Genomic DNA, 20,607 nt, shown 5'->3' with positions numbered 1-20,607 from the left:
CTTAATTATTTTTATTTATAATGTGTTACAGAATAATTAGGAGTAGTATAATCTAATTTGGTTTTTTTTTTTTTTTTGGTGGAAAGTATAATCTAATTTTTTCCAAGGGAGGATAATCTATAATATGAAATTTAACAGTAATAATTAGCTTCTTTTTCTATTTATTTATTTATCATTTTTTCCCCCTTAATTTCTTATCTAGCTATGGAAGTATGGGGGGCTCTGTCTTATTGGGATGGGTTGATAACTTTTCAAAAGGCCAAAATATTAATTATTTTATGGGATTCTTTTCTTCCTAAACCTATATTGGCATATATATAATTATATATAGTCTATTTGTCTCACATGAAGATAAATAAATTAGAGCAAGCAAAAGACAAAATTCATCAACTCGTATGTAACATTCTATTGCCCGAGGAGTGGATTGTCGGTAGTAAGTGGTACCATTTACTATTGGCAATGTATTGCAACAAATTACAAATAAGGACGATTAAAAAGTTGAAATTGTGACCTATGATACAAAAAAATCCTAAATTTTAAGCAAAAGGTCAAGAATTTATCGTTGTTCTGGTCTATTGACCAAATATTAATTCATACAAACACAATTAAATGCTTTTAGTGTTTGCTCTCATTCAAAATAACTTGATCGATAACTCCAATTTAGTTTTTTTTTTTTTTTTATTTTTTTTTGAGGGGGATAACTCCAATTTAGTTAATCATACGGAGTAATTTATTTATTTTACTAAAAAAAAACACTACAATCATGTACAGAGTGTTGTTGGAATAATAATTTTTACCTCAAACAACAATATAAAAAAAACATAAAGAACTTGATTAATACTTCGTATCAAAAAAAGTTGTACAAAGTACTCCCTTCGTCTCTTTATTAATGTTCACTTTTTCTCTAGAGTAATAAATGATAGAAAGTGGACATTAATAAAGAGACGGAGGGAGTAATTTTTTTTTACAAAAAAAAACGGGAGTTTAAATTCTACGTGATCTATCTCATGAATTATATGCACAACACAACGCACATGAATATGATGCACATGAATATGATGCATATGTATTGTATGTATTTCCGAGCTAGCACAATTGTGGCACAACCTAGTACCCTACCAAAACTTTGTGATATAGGTTATCTAATCTCTATTGTACGAAGTATATATTTCTTGTGATAGTGTATCTTAGCCCTACATATATATCACCAACTGATGTACTTATTTGGTGATCCACGAAATTCATTTACTTGAAAAAAGACACTAGAGCTCCATCTTAGCTCGATCCCATTTATAACTTGGATAAGTCGATCCAATAATACGCAACTTCTTATAAAAATGACCTTTAATTTAATGAAAAACACGACCATCTAATCTTTATATAGTCTATTATTATTTACATAACGCGTCTATGTACGAAGTACTCTTATGCCATAAATACTGAAAACATATCTTAAAAACAACCGAATGATCCCTCACCCAGTACAACCTTCACAAACACTGAGAAACAACTCTCATGACTTTCATAAATTGTAATTAAAAGGCAATCCACATTTAAAGGCACCTGCTTCTGACAAAATGTGAATACCCTTATATTAATGAGAGGATTACGGTGATTTTATTAAATAAAAAGCATACATTAAAAAAGTTAATATAGTTAATTATATAAAGTTAAACCTTTTATTCTGTAAATGATGATTATGGACAGAAACAAAGCAAGGAATAAAGTGGCCTAAATTAACAGTGTCATTGATTGTGAAAGTGTCGGTAACTTATTATTGAAATTATTCTAAATTCGTTTTCAAGTATAAATACGAAAAAAAAAAAAGTCACAAAAATGTGGAATAAAAACCTTATCAAAGTATTTTATTTTATTTTATTTTTGGTACGATTCTTTCTGGCACAGTGACAGTATTTTATTTTTAGTTGCTGTCATAAGTCATTAAATTAGAATCTTTTTTGTATTTACGCTAATTTGGGAATAAAAAAATTGTCTAAAGTGTTATTGTAAACTTTGAGACTTCGTACTATGTACTGTAGTGGTAATTTTGGTAAGAGTTTACGATTGATATACAAAGCTAGAGTTCAATTTGAGACTAATTTAAGGGCTTGTTCTGATTGACTGAATTAAGCTGAAATGAATATTTTATGAGAGAAGGAAATTAAGATAAAATCTGAACTAATTGAACTGAACTTATTGGAGCTGAACTGAAAATTAGTTGATTAGAACAGATCCTAAAATATAAATATCATTGTATTTATGTTTTATACAATTCGTTATCAATTTGTTATCACATTTGAGGAGTATTACACAACTTGTGTTCAAATTGGGTAAAGAAAATTGACTGAACTCAACTGAACTGAACTGAACTGAACTGAACTGAACTCAGCTGAACAGCTGAACTGAACTGAACTCAGCTGAACAGCTGAACTGAACTGAACTGAACTCAGCTGAACAGCTGAACTGAACTGAACTCAGCTGAACAGCTGAACTGAACTGAACTGAACTGAAATGAATATTTTATAAGAGAAGGAAATTAGGAGCTGAACTGAACTGAATTTCAACGTAAGAGAACAAACCCTAAGTAAAAAATGGTAGTCGATAGCTGCCTTTGCTTACCAAATTAGCAGTTAATCAATCACTAATCTTTTTTGGAGAGTACATTATTTTATAACCCTTTGCAGCCAAATATCTAGATTAGTAAATTTAATGATATGTTAAAAGATATCTTGATTTAAAAAAAATGCGATTATTACTCTATTTGTTTCAATATTCTGCTCATATAGACATATATAAACTACTATGTATAATTTCCTCACAAAAAAAAAAAAAAAAAAAAAAAAAAAAAAAAAAAAACCACTACTATGTATAAAAGTAATTTTTCTATGATCTTTACAATTAAAATCTTTGATTATGTACTAGAAAAAAGTTTAAAAAACTGATTTTATGAAATACATTAACACATGTTCTTTTTATCCAAATTTAACAAAAATAATATATCGATTTAGAACTATCCCAAATTTAACCTGTCAAGAGTCTACCATGGATTAAATTCATGGGACACCCTAGCAGAACATAAGGCAAGCAACTTGGGATTCTCTCTCTCTCTCTCTCTCTTTTTTTTTTTTTTCATTTACTCCCTCAATCTCTCTATTAATGTTTGGGCCATTTATTTTTTCACGATCTTTAAAAAATATGTTCGATGACCAATTATATCTTTAACAATGATTAAAGTTAATGAAAAATACCCCGTATATGTTTATTATGGAATGCATCATACCTTTTTTTTTTCAATAGAGTAGTACTCCGTATTATTCTTGGTTGGAAGGAGAAGGTCTTAAGGTGCGTTAAGTCGTGTCCTACCGGATCAGAGTCTTAAACCGTATCTATACTTTTTTTTTTTGAACGGAGTTGTAATCCGTATTATTCTTAGTTGGAAGGAGAAGGTCTGAACGCGTGTTAAGTCGTGTCCTACCGGATCGGAGTCTTACACCTGTATTAAAAATTGATACAGTACTTTGTAGTTCGTACAATCATTAAAAATGTTGCCCTATTTTATGTTTTAATAATTGAATTAATTATATATAAATCTTCAATAATCATAACCTTCCAAATTTCTCTCCCCATATCTCTCTCTCACACTATTACTCTTTCTCACTTGACTTCCATCCTCTCTTTCTCTTTCTCTCTCTCTCTGATTTTTTTGGAGAGAGAAAGCTCTCCACCATCCATTTTTTGGGTGATAATTTCTTTGGTGCTCTGTTGCTAGATTCAGGCAAAAGATTAAGAGTTACAGAAAAACTTTTAAGGAAAAAAATAGGGGTATTTTCTTCTCCCATTTTCATCGTAATTTCTTCCAATTTCTTGTGATTTTTCTTTGATTTTATTCCCTTTTACCTTCATTTCTGCAATGTATTAGCTAGATCTTGAAATGGGTATATTTGATTTCATCAATTTGAGCTGTTGATTGAAGTTTAATGGTTTATAATTGATGGGTATTCAGTAAAATTGAATTTAAATGGTGTATGATTGAGAAATTAGATCAATCGAAAAACAGGGTAGGGATTTTGCAGTTCAAGAATCTATTTAATTGGTTTATCCAATATACTCCTTCATTTCATATTGGAATTGATTGGTGATTTATGTTTTTACTTTATTCATTTTTCTGGATTTTAGAGTATGTTCTTTTATTTATTTATTGTAATTATTGTTATTGCTTTTTAATCATGTATAGTTTGAAAAGCATTGATTGGTGAGGAAATTTGGGCATGATTTAAGGATGAATTCTTTTTTCCTTTCCTTAGATTTGAAGCAATGATCTTGTAGTATTTCATGTTTGTTTCTACTTTCCATTCTAGTTATTTCTTAATGTAAGAAATTGTCAACAATTATATATGATATGCTTTTTTATAATTTCCACCGCTTATTCTAACAGTGGGGATGGGGACTGTGGTTGGCCTTTTTCATGGAAAAGATTTGTAGATTGGTTTTAGCATTTTGGGACCCCACCATCTTGTAGATTGGTTTAGTATTTTGGTGGGCTGCCATTAAATTCCAATTTACTTCTTTGACTAGTAGATCTGTTGCCATTATAATCATGGTTTAGGCTCCTTAGTTTATGGCACTGTCATTGTTATTTACCTTTCCGGTCAGACCGTCTTATACAAGAATTTACGTGTTTGCGAACACTTCCCGAGTTTGGTGTTTTTCCATTAGATGTGATTGTGGAAGACTGAATTGAGTAATTTATCTAGGTCTAAGACTCTAAGTAGCTTTGGTTTTCTTCCATCATTTATTACTAGTGTTTGGTTTTTCTGGTAACTTAAATGTAATAATATAAGTGTAAATTTTTACTTAATCTGTTCAGTCTGGAGATTTGGACTTGTTATATAGGTTGGTGGGTTGATGATATGTTGGCTACAATATGTGCTTCATGCTTTTGTTTTTTCTTTTCCAGGATCTCATATTAGGGTATTTTCTGTACCAAAGTTGCCAAGATATGCAGCCATTTTTGACATGTTTTTGCATGGATTTGTTGATGTAGGTAAATAATCAAGTCTAAGTAGGATGAAGTTTAAGGATGGAAGGTCGATTTCTCAACCTGATAAAGCTGTGAAGATCGTCCCCCTGTCGTTCATCATTGTTCTGTTATGTGGGATATCATTCTATCTTGGTGGGGTGTTCAATAATATTGATGCTAAAGATATCACCGACGCGGTTACAAAAACAGAACAAAAACGGACAACGAAATCAGCTGTCGCACCTCTACAAATTAAGTCTGTTTCCTTCCCTGAATGTGGCGTTGAATACCAGGATTACACTCCCTGCACTGATCCAAGGGTATACACAATACTTTGCTTTTCATATCATAGATGCTTTTTTTTCTGAAGTACACTGCTCAAGTTATGTTTACAAACGGCTTTTTATACAGAGATGGAAGAAGTATGGTTACAAACGGCTTGCTTTCTTGGAACGACATTGTCCACCAATATTCGAAAGAAAAGAGTGCTTGGTGCCTCCACCCGAGGGTTATAAAATGCCAATTAGATGGCCAAAGAGCAAGAATGAGTGTTGGTACAGGTGATTTTTATTGTCAATAACTCCATATAGTTGCCCATGGGCCTTGTCATACTAGATTATGTGGTAATATCAAAAAATAAAAACTTGCTGATTCTGTGAGATTATTCGTGTGATTTATTTGTAGAAATGTGCCATATGATTGGATCAACAAGCAGAAGTCTAATCAGCACTGGCTGAGGAAAGAAGGAGAAAAATTTTTCTTCCCTGGTGGAGGCACGATGTTTCCTAAGGGAGTTAGTCATTATGTAGATCTTATGGAAAACTTGCTTCCTCAATTGAAAGATGGAACTATTCGTACTGCTATTGATACTGGCTGTGGGGTAAGTTTTACATCTCCTGATAATAGGATAGTTTAAATTTATTTTAATGGGTTCTTTCTGAATGAAATATCGCTCTATATTGGAGTATATAACCAAACTATTGATGCTGTTATTAAATATTGATATTATGAGCTAATTGACTTGAAGGTCGCTAGCTGGGGAGGTGATTTGCTGGATAGAGGAATTCTTACTGTTTCTTTAGCCCCAAGGGATAACCATGAGGCACAAGTCCAATTTGCCCTGGAACGTGGTATTCCTGCAATTCTAGGAGTTATTTCAACACAACGGCTTCCTTTCCCTTCTAGTTCGTTTGATATGGCTCACTGCTCAAGATGCCTTATCCCTTGGACAGAGTTTGGTATGTTCCTCAGTTTATGTTTGTTTCAGCTCAGAGGTTTTCTTGTGTGATATTTAGATTGAAGACTTTCACCTAAGATCTCTGATAAATCCGGTTATCCTATGTTAATGCGGATGTAATTTTTTGTAATGCTGTCTCTAGGTGGACTCTACCTCATGGAAATTCACCGTATACTTCGACCAGGAGGATTCTGGGTTCTTTCTGGACCACCTGTGAACTATGAGAACCGTTGGCGAGGGTGGAATACCACTGTTGAGGAACAAAGATCAGACTATGAAAAATTACAGGAATTGCTTACATCTATGTGCTTCAAGCTGTTCAGCAAAAAGGACGATATAGCTGTGTGGCGGAAGGCTTCAGACAATAGCTGCTACGATGAGAAGCTTGCTAATCCTGATGCTTATCCTCCCAAGTGTGATGACAGCGTGGAGCCTGATTCAGTTTGGTACACTCCTCTACGCTCGTGTGTGACAGTCCCAAACCCAAAGTTCAAGAAATTGAGTTTGAAATCCGTGCCAAAGTGGCCACAACGTTTGGACGTTGCACCAGATCGCCTCTCTGATATTCCTGGTGGGAATGGCGGTGCCTTCAAGCATGATGAAAGCAAGTGGAAGGTCAGAGTTAAGCATTACAAGAAGTTAGTTCCGGCCTTGGGAAGTGACAAGATAAGGAATGTTATGGATATGAATACAGTGTATGGGGGTCTTGCAGCTCAACTAATTGAGGATCCTGTTTGGGTTATGAACGTAGTGTCCTCCTATGGTCCTAACACATTGCCTGTAGTTTATGATCGGGGTCTCATTGGAGTTTATCATGACTGGTAAGTGGTAACCGAATATTCCCTTTGTGGACAAAAATCTGGATTTGCATCATTCACTATTCTTTTTGTTATACTATTGTTTTGGTAGAAGATCATAGAAAATGATTGAAATTCTTTGTGATTGTTCAAGCTTGCATCTATATATGTTCAATTTCAATGCCACCCATATGCATACTTTCCATGTAATAACTTCACAAATTCAATAGGGTTCCTTACTAACGACCTTTATGTGATTCAGGTGCGAGCCATTCTCTACCTATCCAAGAACATATGATCTTCTTCACGCAGATGGCCTCTTCACCGCTGAAAGTCATAGGTAACTCCTTGTTTGTAATCCCTTATCATTGTTTAAAATCATCATCTGGGTTTAGAGTCTTGCAAAGACTTTGCCCCATCACAAGCAACAAAAGGAGGCAAGGACCTTAATAACGTGTTTACTATTTTATTTGACAGGTGCGATATGAAGTATGTGCTCTTGGAAATGGATCGAATCCTTCGACCTAGTGGGTATGCTATCATCCGGGAAAACAATTACTTTGTGGATTCTATCAGTACTATTGCTAAGGGGATGAAGTGGGAGTGTCGCAAGGAAGAAACTGGTTACAACAGTGAGAATGAAAAGATACTAGTCTGCCAGAAGAAACTCTGGTACTCTAAACAGAGTTCAAGATGACAAACTATAACAGTCTTTGAATCAAGAAGGCCATCGAGTTTTCTGGTTAAGAATGAAATATAAGTTATACATTGATATGATTTAGAGAAAGATCAGGAGCACAGGTCAAGAAAGGCAAAGCATATATAGATGATTCTTTTTGCCGCACGAAGAAACGTGCCGTCTATCCAATTCATTATAGAAGAAATCAAAGGCTCATATAAGAAACCAGAGTTTGTCATACTGAAATTAGTCGATTTTAAAGGAATGTTAGAAAACAATAAGATATTATTATTTTGTAGTTAATGTATTTTTTTTAATCAAGTTTATACATGCTCCCAACATTGTACTTAAAATAGCCAGTACCTTAAATTTTGTAATGATATGAAATGTGCTGAGATTTTTACACCTTGAATTGTCAGCTTTGTGTATGATTCAGCTATCAGCCAGCTTTTTATTTGCAACTCCAGTGGTTGTTTCTGATGATGATCGTTGTAACAAATGTTTATCCCTTTTTAAGTAACTTTAGCGTCAACAAAAAGGCTCTTTTGACTATAAAGTAGGGTAAAGCCATAAAGGTATAGATAAGTAGTAGACAAGGAGTGAATGGATCATTATTTTTAGTTTCGAATATCTATTACTTAAATCATTTACTTCCTCCGTTTTTTTAGTTGCTACACTTTGATTTTCACGGTCTCTTAGACAATTTTTTAAGAGGTAAGAGATAGTGAGAGAGAAAAAAAAGAGACCCATGTGGGTAGGAGTGAGATAGAGAGAAAGAAATGTAAAAAAATGAAAAGTGTTGCAACTAATTAACAATTTACAAAATAGTGTAGAAACTAAAAAGAAACGGAAGAAGTAAGATTTTAGTATGACGGTTTGCTCAATTGTTTGTTTTCTTTTCATTTTTATTTTTATTTTTATTGGCACTAGGTTTGTTCACCTGTTAAAGACCATGTAATAAAATTGCTATAATAGATGTACAATATTTCAAGTAACAATTTTTATCACTAATATTAAGAACATCTTGCAGGTTTACCCTTACAAGTTACTCCTACAACCAAACTAAAAGTTAGTGTCACTACATCCGATTCCTGTTGACTAATGTGTATTAGAGCTCTGATTTTTGAAAAAAAACAAAACATTATACTACCTCCGTCCCCTTGTGATAGTCCATTTCCCTTATGGGCATTTTTCACGGGAATTAATAAACATAAATACTAGTAAGAATAGTAAAATTACATTGAAAAAATAAATTGGCATTGGGTATGGAAAAAGTAGATAGAGAAAGTAATAAAAGTACATGAGAAAACAAAATTTACATGGGAAATTTGCCCATAAGAGACTATCAAAAGGGGACGGAGGGAGTACAATACAAGGTATATTACTTCCTCCGTTACGAATTACTCGCAACAAAGGGGTATTATTTGTGAGATATAAAATATTCCTTTGTTGCGAGTAATATGTAACGGAGGAAGTATATGTAAATAAGAAATGAGTAAAATTCGAAGTATTTAGCAAAACAAGGTGAATAATAATTTATTTTCTACACACAAAAGTGACAAAAAAATTAGATGCTGCTAGTAAGAATTTACGTATTCAAATATTCCCTGTCCACCTCTTGGAATTTGTTTTTCTTATCTTTATTCCATGTACAGTACAAACTAGAGTATCAATATAATTTATTTTTCATAAGCGGACATCATTTCATTTCCCATAACATGTTCATCGTGTTCTGTATGATAGCATGTCCCGACTATTACCCCTTAAATTTAATCTCCAAGTTTTGTGAATGCTCTAAAATCAATAAACATTGCTGAAACAGCGTCCAAAATATCAAGTATCTCATCCACTGTACGCTCGTCGCTCAGGTTGTGTGCACTACACACACCTATGCACGACACATTCAGTGGGTAAACCTCACATGCTGCACAAAATGCACCACCACTATACCTGAGGTACCTTGTTAAGATACATCGAGGGTACGACAATGTTTACCAGCACGAAAATTATATACTTGTCAAACAGTTGAGAAGATAAAGCTACAAGCTGGGTGTAAACAATGTGAAACAGTTGATTATTTGGCATTGTTAAAACAAATAGACCAAAAATTATTGTGCAATGCTCCCAATAAATAACCGAGCTACGGAGTTAATAAATAAAATACATGCTCAAGAAAGCAGTGCAAACAAGTGCCGAGGATTCCTGCTCTCTAAATCCACCCTCTCAAGCCTTAAATAGTAGTACAAGAAATTGCGGATAATTGTCAAAACCACAAAATACAGCTGCTTCTTGTTTTCCCTTGACAATCTACACGGTCCCTCACACTAAAAGAATATCTTAATGTACACACCAACTAACCAAAGAGCCCCAATTTTAGAGGACCTGAAAACCATGGGAACCTTTATTGAAGCCAGAAGACTGATAAACAGCAATGAAGAACGAATTGAAAATACCGAATGCAACAATGACACTGGTGTACTGACTCGTTTGTTGATTAATTTGAAGCATCCCGACTGTAGTACTGGTCGAGGGTCTTTGCTGGGATACGGTGGAGAAGCTCACGGGGGAAGATCCTGAGGAGTGTCCAAGCTAGATCAAGTGACTGGAAGATGGTACGGGTGTCATATGCTCCTTGGGCCACAAATTTCCTCTCAAACTTGTCCAAGAATTCTAAGTATAGCTGTACAATTAGAATGGAAAGTAAATGGTCAATTTGTCAAATTTATATTTATAGCACGGCACATCTATAATAAAGGAAGCAGAAAATACCAGATCTTCTGAAGAAAGAGCTTCCTCTCCAACCACAGCTTTCATGGCTTGTACATCCTTACCAATGGCATAATTTGCATATAGCTGAAAACACAGAAACAGGACACATTACAAATACTACTCAAATAGAGGCTCGGAAACAAGTCAAATAAACACCAAACCATGTATGCTGGCAGACCTGGTTGGAGACATCAGAGTGATCCCTGCGAGTCATGCCTTCACCAATAGCACTCTGTACTCACAGTCAGAAGTAAAATTCAGCCAGAGTTTGAGAAAATATGACATGAATTAACATTCACGAGGCACTTAAATTTGATCAATAGCTCAACAGGATATACCTTCATAAGACGGGAAAGTGAGGGGAGGACATTGATTGGTGGGTATATCTGTACATGAAAAAATTCAGTCAACATAGCCAATCATCTAGACACTTTTCCTACCAATAATTTCTCTACACTTGAATTAATTCAGCCATATGCATACTTCACAACAGTACAGTTGAAGACATAACAAACCAAAAAAAAAAAAATTTAAAAAAAAAAGGCTTCTTATAGTTCAAGAGCCAAAATATATACTCACCTGACGATTGTGTAGCTGCCTGTCAATATAGATTTGCCCCTCAGTAATATACCCCGTAAGATCAGGAGTTGGGTGAGTAATATCTAAATTAGAGAAGACAGCAAAAGGTGTTAACAAAAGTAGGAATAGAAGCATAAAACAGGCATGATAGAGTCTAAAATAAATCATTACCGTCATTAGGCATAGTTAAAATTGGAATCTGAGTGATAGAGCCTGATCGCCCTTCAATACGTCCAGCACGTTCATAGATGGTGGCCAGATCAGTGTACATATAACCTGGATAACCACGTCTTCCAGGCACTTCTTCACGGGCAGCTGATACCTGAAGAATAAATTGAATCAAAAATCAAGATGCTGCAGCACAACAATGCCCTAAATACTGCAGTTCGAGAAACATGAGTTCAGAAAGATAGTTTTTAACTGAGGGTCAATGCAAGCTCACCCCAGCAACTGCAGCACAATTACATCTAAAAGAGTTTTCCATTTTTAATTTCCAGATCTTAGACTAAACTCAAAATAATAGCAACTTAGAAAAAAGAGCACCCATAGTAGATGCTGCCCTGCACTACTATGAGCAGTTGACCTGAATAAGATTTGACCGCTTAAGACTACTTGAGAGGTTTCAACAGACCTTAATTAACAAGAAAAATGTACAGAAATGGCACATAGCATAAGATGTAGTATTGCTGACGTGGTACAGCTGATTGTATAAATATCTTAGCTGTAAATTATTGGAACCACAAGTATTATATTCAAAAGACCATACATGACAAGGAACCAAAAAAGTTTTTGAAAAGATTAACTGTATTAGACAATTAGTTGATCTCCGAACAAGGTTAACATTCATGAAATATTATGCTCAATTAGATGGCTGAAATACAGTACAAGTACAATTAATCTACTAAATGTGCTCAGCCACTAGCAATAGACATTTGAAAGTGTATAGTTTCCTGGGCAATATGAAGCTTCATTATTAAAATTAACCATGTTGTAAGAAATATAGTTTCCATTCAATCCAGAAATGAGGCAGAGGATTTCCATGAACAACCAAAGTCTGAACAACTTCAAACCCAGAACAGAGCAACAATTATTCAGCAGGAGTGTTAAGAATTAAATATAAATAATAAAGGCACAACAATAAGACTACTATATAGACTTGATGACAGCAAACCTTACAAACAACACTTACTGGGAATTATTAATTCAGTTAATATTAGACCTTGTATTGAACCTTGAAAATCTCAACTATAGCAGACTGAATAGAATTCATCAGAATCATTTTCTCAAGCTTAATGCCTTTTTAATTTCAATTTTTTAATAAATAAAACACTATCAATAAGCTTTTAACCCATTACACTAAGAAGTACAAGTCACTAGGTGCCGCCTCATGATCTCAGGCACACTATCAGCTAGGTGTGATCAATAAATAGTATGAGTTGGGCAAATTGAAGATCATTAAATAGCATGAGTTGGGCAAACTGAAGATCATTGCACTTATTATGTCTTTGCCTATAAAAGCTATATATTGTAGCCAAACTTCTAAACTCTTAGGCTGTCCAAAGCTCTCATCACGATTAAATCCTTTTCATATTTGCTTCAAAGCAAGATATGTCCTATATGGTGCATGGGTGTATCAATACAGGAGTGTAATTCAATCACATTAAGCATCTTACAGTAAATCATCAATTATGATGATGACAAAATTTTACCTCACGAAGCGCATCTGCGTAAGAACTCATATCAGTCAGGATAACAAGCACATGCTTTCCACATTCATATGCCAGGTATTCTGCAGTTGTAAGGGCAATACGAGGAGTAATGATACGCTCAATAGTAGGGTCATTGGCCTGTGAAGAAGAAATTTGAAAAAATCAGAACCTGACTCAACATAGAGCAGAAGCCACAACCAGAGAGCAATTAACAATTTAACACTGAGCAACAGCCATAGAGAAGGAAATACCAGATTTAAAAAGAGAGTAACTCTCTCCATAGATCCATTCTCCTCAAAATCACGTTTAAAGAATTGAGCAGTTTCCATGTTGACTCCCATAGCTGCAAATACAATGGCAAAGTTGTCCTCTTCACCACCACCCTGCATAGTGTACAGGCAAATCCTCATATAAGTATGCAAGACAAGTTTGAAATTAAAGAAAACAAAGAGAAATATTACTACTTGAATAGATATTATTAATTGTGAAAGCATATTAGCACCTCCGGCTGGACAAAAGACGGAGGAAAAGATAACAAAAGCACATAAAAATATTGATTAAATTAAAAACCCAGTAGCACTTGCACCACCAAAATAAGCCCAAATGAGTGAATCATATAAATGTTACAGGAGAAACAAAAATAGTATTTAATGGTTCAGTTGTTAAATTGTGAAAAGCAAGTAGATCTTTTGCAGGCCGTTAATGTGCTCATACCTCCAAAAGGTTGTCAGACTTCTCTAACCGCTTCACCAAACCTGCCTGGCGACAAATCTGTGCAGCAATTTCATTGTGAGGAAGACCAGCAGCAGAAAAAAGAGGGATCTTTTGTCCTCTAGCAATAGAGTTCATGACATCAATTGTGGAAATTCCAGTCTGAATCATTTCTTCTGGATAAGTTCTTTCACTGGGGTTGATTGAACTCCCTGGACAAGAAGGAAGGTTTCCAAGTTACATACCAGAAATATCTGCAAATAGAACAAATTAAACTAACAAATAAACAAGCCTCAAAGCTTCATACCAGAAATATCCAAGTAGGCCTCAGGGAGAATAGGAGGGCCATTGTCGATGGGTTTGCCAGATCCATTAAAAATACGCCCAAGCATATCCTGGGAGACAGGAGTTTTCAAAACCTGCCCACGATGAAAAGTTGGTAAGTGTGCAATCGATTGAGCTTTAACCAAGCAGTCAAAGACTGCTAAAGGGTTTGTATCAAAAAGACCCACAAGTTAAAAGAAAGTCCATTTAAGAAAGTTTTTATAGGTACAAGCAATTATTGTAATCAATCCCAACAAGAAAAAGAGACATACAACAACAAAAATCAGGGAAGAGGAGAGAGGGGGGTAAGAGAGTAAAGGAATACGCAAGAAACAAAAAATAATGACTTGGGGCCAATGTCTCATGAAAATCCTTTCGGTATCAGCAGATATTGCATTCTGAAGATTTTTTCGTGGGAGAAGCACTTTAGCATCACATAACTTCCCTAAGTGGAGCTTCCTGAGCATTATATTTTAACTTAACAGAATTTAAGACCCACCAATACCCAAATCAATAGTACACTAAGTTCAAACAAAGCAGGAAAAAAGAAGAGGACAGAGACACAGCAAAACAAGTTATGATTAAAAACTAAAAAGTCATCAACCATATTTATCTATTCATCAGGTAAAATAATTTTCTAGCAAGTAATAAATTACACACAATTAAGATATGGATACAACTTGAAAACAGTGAGAATCCACTCTTGATAAAATACAAAGAATCTAATCTAACTACATTCATGCAATCAGCCATTTAGTGCTATAGCTTGTGTTGTTAGTCTTGTTACTGAAATCACTGATAGTCTGAGTCACCTTACCTCACCAGTGAACTGCACAGTAGTATATTTGTTGTCAATTCCAGATGTTCCTTCAAAGACCTGTCACAAATATAAATCAGACTGCCTGAGTAAATTTCCTTTCATAAGACAGAACTGCTTAAAGTTTTCCATTTGCAGAAGCATTGTCTAATAGTACTAAGATTAGTGACAGCAGGTCAGAAAAAACTAGTGTCACAAAATGTAAAAGATAAACAAACAATTCAAAATCCAAACTTTAAATACCTGGACTACAGCCTTCTCACCATCAACTTCCAAAACTTGACCTCTACGAGTTGATCCGTCTCCCAAACGAATATTCACGATTTCTTGAAATTTAGGTCCCTGTCGCAAATAGGCGCACAATTCATAAGAAATGTAAATGTAACAGCAAAAAAGTAAAATTGATCCAAATAGATATTAATTGGGACAAGGGGAAAAAAAAAAAAAAAGACACCAGACTTACCTTAACCTTCTCCAGAATAACTAGTGGCCCAGCAACTCCTGAGACTGTTCTGTACTCTGCAGAAATTAAAAATGTAACTTAGTAATTCGACAACAGACTTGCAACTCTATCAAAATCACACAGTTCATTCTCTCCCTTTTTCACAAATCACACACAACACATAACACGAAGTAATAAACAGATCATGCTATGATCATAAAGCCACCCATACAGGTCATAACCAGCATGATCAACACTCCTTAGACTCTCCAAAGCCTCAGACTTGGATATGACACTACCCCAAGACAATTCATATTCAATAACAGCAAAATGAGCTACTAAAACTAGCCTCATCTGATCATCAGGCCCCTCAATGTGCAAGTTCGAATGAGGGTCATCCAAGTATCACAAATTGATTGATTCACAGAGAGCAAGTCAAACATTGACCGGCAATTGGGATTTCAATCATATACCTCACTACTCAAAGTCAACTATCTAATCTTCTACTATATGATCAACTTTTGCTTGGCATCCCAAAAAGGTAAATGATTTAGCTTTTTCGACAAAAATATCATTCCTATCAATTAACATCCAACACCGCGCCCCAAGGGCCACTTCATCAGACTAAAGTAGCTGGTTGTTAAACCATTGAACCATATATTGCTATCACCTACTTCAAAGGCAGGCCATTCTACAATAGATCAAGTTAATGTGAAACAACAAATCTCTCTCCTCCAACACCTCGAAATGTTATCAAATCTTAACACAAATCGATCTTCCTACAACAGATGCTAAAATTTAAATCAAAATCAAAAAATTGATCAATGTGAACTTCTCCATAGCAATCAATCAATCAATTCAGTTGACATTCAACAAATAAATGAATCACAATCCAATTGAAGAACACTTACCCATTCCAACCTCCAGGTTTCCATCCTCAACATCCAGAGCACCCATTATCGATCAAAAAACTGAACAAAAATCAAACAAAATCTGTAAATACAACTAAAAATCAATCAAACACACAACAATTCACAAAAAAATTAGCGCAAAATCAAAATCAGTGAGAATTCAAATCAGGACCAATCGAAAACCGATCAATCAATCAAGCAACCGATGAAAATTCTAGAACTTGAATCAATCAATAAATTAGGAAAACCAATCAAAAATTAAACTCAAATTCGAAATTTTCGTGAAATTATATTGAATCCTAAGAAAAATAATTAGGGTATAGATCTGCGAAAGGAAGATTACCTGCGATCGCGAAGATGTGATGAGGAGAAGAGGATAGTGAAGATGAAGAGGAGAGAGAAAGAAGAGAGAGACACGAGAAAAGGTAAGAGATTTTGAGATCTGACAACACTCTTCAAATTATAATGTTGGCCCAAAAAAATAAATAAAAATCAATCATTTAATCAGTTATTATTGATTTTTATTTTTTTAAGAAGTAATTTTATTTATTTTTTGGGTCCAAAATAAATATAATATGGTTGTGTTAATATTGATCAGGTAAAACCAACAAAGAGAAAAGAGATCTACTGTTAATGGCATCAATGCATCTTTTATACAGTAAACTACTCATTGTCTTATGTGCTGCCTTTTTGTTCTTTTATTAATAAGTTTTTATTATTATAGAGGAAACTACTGAGTAGTAATTATGTTTAACTCGTTTAAAATAGTTCGTAAGCTTGAGTGATGCATGAAATGATGGAAATACAAAAAGTATCTTACTTTCACTTTATCATGATATGGAGTAGATAAAACATTGCTTAATAAACACTTGTGTTATTCGACTGAAAATATGTGTGGGTAATTAGGGAGTTCATTCTAAACGAACAACTAGATTGAATTTACACTTGATTCTTGCATTAAATATGAGGTTTATATGCTTTAATTTAGGTGTTTCAAGATGTATTTGTTAAGAAAATCTACTAGTACAATTATTAAACCTAGATAACCCTTTAATTTTTGGTGGTAACTTATTATTTGATTGGAAAAAATAATAGTAAAAATCATTTTAGTTATTTTAGTTGTATATTAAACCTAGATAACACTTTTTTTTTTTTCACTTAGATTGATCTTCATATGAGCTTTTTTAAGCCACTCTTATACTTAGTAAAAAAAAAATTGTACTACTTCATTATTCATCTATTTTAACATGTTTAATTGTGTCAAGTCATGTCATGTCACGTGCTTGATTAACCTAATGCCATCCTTAAATATGGTGTACGGTTCACTACCGTCTTTCACATGATCGAGCGACGTAATCACAGTAACTCAGTAAGCATGGTTGAGCATAGTTAACCAGAAATCAATCATCCATTGGATGAGAGACCTTGAGACCACTACTTATTTGACTCATTATCAATGTGTCAATTAGATTATTAAGTGGTCCTTGAGGTCTTTTGTCATCATCAAAGACGAAGCTTCAGTGTCCCTTCAGGTGTTGGCCCAAATAGTAACACGTACAAAAACCAAACCCGGCCCATCACATTGCAGCCCCTTTTTTTTAATCTTCTTGGGCTCGATAAAAAATTAAATAAGCTTGCCTAATACTTCCTCCGTTTTTTTAGTTGACACCGTTTGACTTTACACTATTCACACAACAAGTTTTAACTCGCTTTTGTGGTTTATAGATACGATAAAACATATTCATGTGGGATCTTGTTTGAATCGTCTTGATATATATATTTTATTAATATCCACTTTTTATAATGTTGATAATTAAAGTTATTAAGTGTTAAAAACATGCGTTGGCAAGCATGAAAATCAAAAGGTGTCAACTTAAAAAAAAAAAAAAAAACAGATGAAGTATAAGAGAATATGAGATTGATTATTAATTACAAGTAAATAAAATTGTATACATATTGTAAAGTGACAATTAATATCTATTCAAAAAAAAAAAAAAAGGTGTGATGTTATGTGTACTATTATATAATGTTGCATTGATATTGTATAGTATGAATAACAATGGTATATATTATTTATTGATTTGCACCAAGAATAATATTACAGATAAAAATTTATCGATGGAGGCTTAAATTATTCATTAACTTAGGGCCTGTTCTGATTGACTGAACTGATCTGAGTTGAACTGAACTGAACTTATTGGAGCTATGAACTGAATATTTTATGAGAGAAGGAAATTAAGATAAGAACTGAACTGAGCTGAGCTGAGTTGAACTGAACTTATTGGAGCCGAACTAAACTAAACTGAAAAAAAACCGAAGAGAACGGACCCTTAGAAGTTTTTGTAATTTAAAGTATTTTAAAGGAAAAAATTCACATTTACTACCAGCAAAAACACCACGTATCAGATTTATTACCTATTTACTACCACGTAACGGAATCCGTTAAAGTTCCGTTAAGTTTATTAAAAAAAATAATTAAGATTTTTCAAAAAAAAAAAAAATTCGTAACCCAGCCACCCCCTCCCCTCAACTGCCACCCCTTCCCTCCCCCTGCCGGCGGCCGGTGCCCCTCCCCCCTGCCGGCGCCGGAGCGACCCCACCTCTCCCTTTCCCCCATCCCTACGCAGCCAACCCCCTTTATTTTCCCGTTCTTGCTGCCCTTACCCCCACCCCGAACCGCACGGAAACCACCCCCTTTCCCTTCCCCTCTCACCGGAAATTACCCCCTCCCTATTCCCCCCACCGAAATTGACCCCCTCCCCTTCCCCTACCCTTTCGGCCATCCCTAGCCCTAAACTACCTCCCTAAAACCACCCAAAACGAATTCAATCTTCGCCGGAGCTGCCACTAGTGGGTTCCTTCAAATGCGTCAGGTTCTTCTTGCTTTGATTGGAGGTGCTGGGATTATGATTAATTGGATGTTGTCGCAGTTGGGGGGTTGTGGGTACGCTTAAACAGGTGTGGTTGCGGGTGCGGGTGGTGGATCTGAGCAGGGGAGTCAAAGTGGGGGCAGCAAGAACGGGAATAGGGATGGGTTGGCTGTGTAGGGGTGGGGGAAAGGGAGGGGTGGGGTCGTGCCGGCGCCGGCAAGGGGGAGGGGGTGGCAGTGAAGTGAAGTGGTGGCTGCAAGGTGGTTGAACGGTGGCTAAACCCAACTAGCCGTTGTTGTGGGCCCCACAAACAGAAACAGTAACGGGGTTAGTCACTGGTAGTTATTTCTACAATTAGGGATTTTGGGTGGTAGTAATATAAAATATTTTTTTAGATAGGTAGTAAATCTGATACGTGGTGTTTTTGCTGGTAGTAAATGTGAATTTTTCCTATTTTAAATAATTAATAATGCATTATTGAAGAAACGAAAAGCAAATATTACTTAAAACATGAACTTTGTATTGAAATTTTTAATTTGTTGTGGCAAGTTTTAATGTGTTATAACTTATAAGTTTTAACTCTAACTTTTGGAGGTTTTCTACCTAAAAAGTCTAGCACCTTATAAACTTATGTATAATAAGATAGTATAGTTTACCATTGGAGATACACTTAGGGCCTGTTCTCTTCACCTTAAAAAAATAATGTTAAGTAAAATTAATTTCAGTTCAGTAAAAATAAGTTCAGTTCAGTAACATTAAGTTCAGTTCAGTAAAAATAATTTCAGTTCAGTAAAAATAAGTTCAGTTCAGTAAAATTCAGTTTTCTTAAAGAAAGAAGAATTATAATAGAAAATCTGTAAAAATAATTTCAGTTTAGTAAAATTAATTTAATTTCAGTAAAAATAATTTAAGTTCAACAAATATAATTTTGTTTCAGTAAAAATAATTTCAGTTCAGCAAAAAAAGGTGAAGAGAACGGGGCAATTTAAACAATAAGAAGTTATATTCTGAAAGTACAGTTGCAATTTAAATTTGTTTTATATTTCATATTTTGTTAGATACAGATTGTGATAATACTTTGTGTATATGAACTCTTAACAATATGTTAACAGTGTGTGACCCCGGGCTTTGCCCCAGGTGATACTTTGAATAATTTCATTTTTAAATTAGAAGCTTTAAAAGACTTATTAATTTATTTAACATGGGTATAGTATGTAAATTAGAATACAATGACAATAATAATTTATTTTGGATTTTTTTGGTTTTATTCAACATTCTAATACATGTATGTATTTATATATAAATTTTGATCAATAAAGCATGAATTAATTCTAGCTTAGATGGTAATGCATTTGGTTTCCATTCAATGAGGTTTGGGGTTCAAATCTCCTTGTATGCATTTTTAATTAACATCACTGGATGATGTGGCATGATGCTAAAGGCTATTCAATGATGACATGGCACTATACGGGTGTAAGAAAGGAAATACGTGGCACATACACAATTTTATAAACACCTAATAAGGGTGACTTACATTAATTGTACCTTTTCTTTTTTACTTGGGCTTGGGCCAATTAAAAAGAAGTTGCTAAAGCTCTCAGAGGGCTTACAGCTTTGGACATACGTCCAAGTAATTGTTATACACTAGACCCTAGTGTAGGTACCACACCCTACACCCTCACTCTAAACGATGCGTTTAACAATCTCCCTCATATACCCACTTTCTGCAATTGTACAGTAAA

The 20,607-nt window shown here is 34.5% G+C and overlaps 2 protein-coding genes across 2 annotated transcripts; one reads left to right on the top strand and one right to left on the bottom strand.

Moving 5' to 3' along the window:
* The first annotated feature begins 3,613 nt into the window (after positions 1-3,613).
* LOC145598188 (putative methyltransferase PMT21) lies at positions 3,614-8,194 on the top strand. Its single transcript, XM_081654506.1, has 8 exons — positions 3,614-3,822; positions 5,045-5,340; positions 5,432-5,580; positions 5,705-5,900; positions 6,048-6,258; positions 6,400-7,078; positions 7,317-7,394; positions 7,532-8,194. The coding sequence occupies exons 2-8, from the start codon at positions 5,068-5,070 to the stop codon at positions 7,749-7,751; spliced, it is 1,806 nt and encodes a 601-aa protein (XP_081510632.1). The 5' UTR covers positions 3,614-3,822; positions 5,045-5,067; the 3' UTR covers positions 7,752-8,194.
* A 1,647-nt stretch (positions 8,195-9,841) lies between these two features.
* On the bottom strand, positions 9,842-16,476 carry LOC145599068 (V-type proton ATPase subunit B 2). Its single transcript, XM_081655480.1, has 15 exons — positions 16,339-16,476; positions 15,996-16,055; positions 15,106-15,161; positions 14,886-14,984; positions 14,643-14,702; positions 13,809-13,920; positions 13,505-13,713; positions 13,042-13,173; positions 12,791-12,928; positions 11,253-11,403; positions 11,082-11,164; positions 10,841-10,888; positions 10,681-10,734; positions 10,503-10,586; positions 9,842-10,413 (listed from the first exon to the last, which is right to left on the bottom strand). Exons 2-15 carry the CDS (start codon positions 16,039-16,041, stop codon positions 10,228-10,230), a joined length of 1,458 nt encoding a protein of 485 aa, XP_081511606.1. The 5' UTR covers positions 16,042-16,055; positions 16,339-16,476; the 3' UTR covers positions 9,842-10,227.
* Between the last annotated feature and the right edge of the window lie 4,131 nt (positions 16,477-20,607).

The sequence above is a fragment of the Chenopodium album genome, chromosome 20 (genome assembly GCF_948465745.1).
Source record: "Chenopodium album chromosome 20, dcCheAlbu1.1, whole genome shotgun sequence".
Classification (NCBI taxonomy): domain Eukaryota; kingdom Viridiplantae; phylum Streptophyta; class Magnoliopsida; order Caryophyllales; family Amaranthaceae; genus Chenopodium; species Chenopodium album.
This window is presented reverse-complemented; position numbering and strand designations above follow the sequence as displayed.

Excerpts from the sequence above, each read along its gene's own strand:
- LOC145598188 (XM_081654506.1), top strand. The coding sequence starts at position 5,068 with ATGAAGTTTAAGGATGGAAGGTCGATTTCTCAACCTGATAAAGCTGTG. Across the intron at positions 5,581-5,704 it reads AAGAATGAGTGTTGGTACAG|AAATGTGCCATATGATTGGA; the intron begins GTGATTTTTATT and ends ATTTATTTGTAG. Across the intron at positions 7,079-7,316 it reads ATTGGAGTTTATCATGACTG|GTGCGAGCCATTCTCTACCT; the intron begins GTAAGTGGTAAC and ends TATGTGATTCAG.
- LOC145599068 (XM_081655480.1), bottom strand. The coding sequence starts at position 16,041 with ATGGGTGCTCTGGATGTTGAGGATGGAAACCTGGAGGTTGGAATGG. Across the intron at positions 12,929-13,041 it reads TTACTCTCTTTTTAAATCTG|GCCAATGACCCTACTATTGA; the intron begins GTATTTCCTTCT and ends TCTTCTTCACAG. Across the intron at positions 10,587-10,680 it reads ACTCTGATGTCTCCAACCAG|CTATATGCAAATTATGCCAT; the intron begins GTCTGCCAGCAT and ends CTGTGTTTTCAG.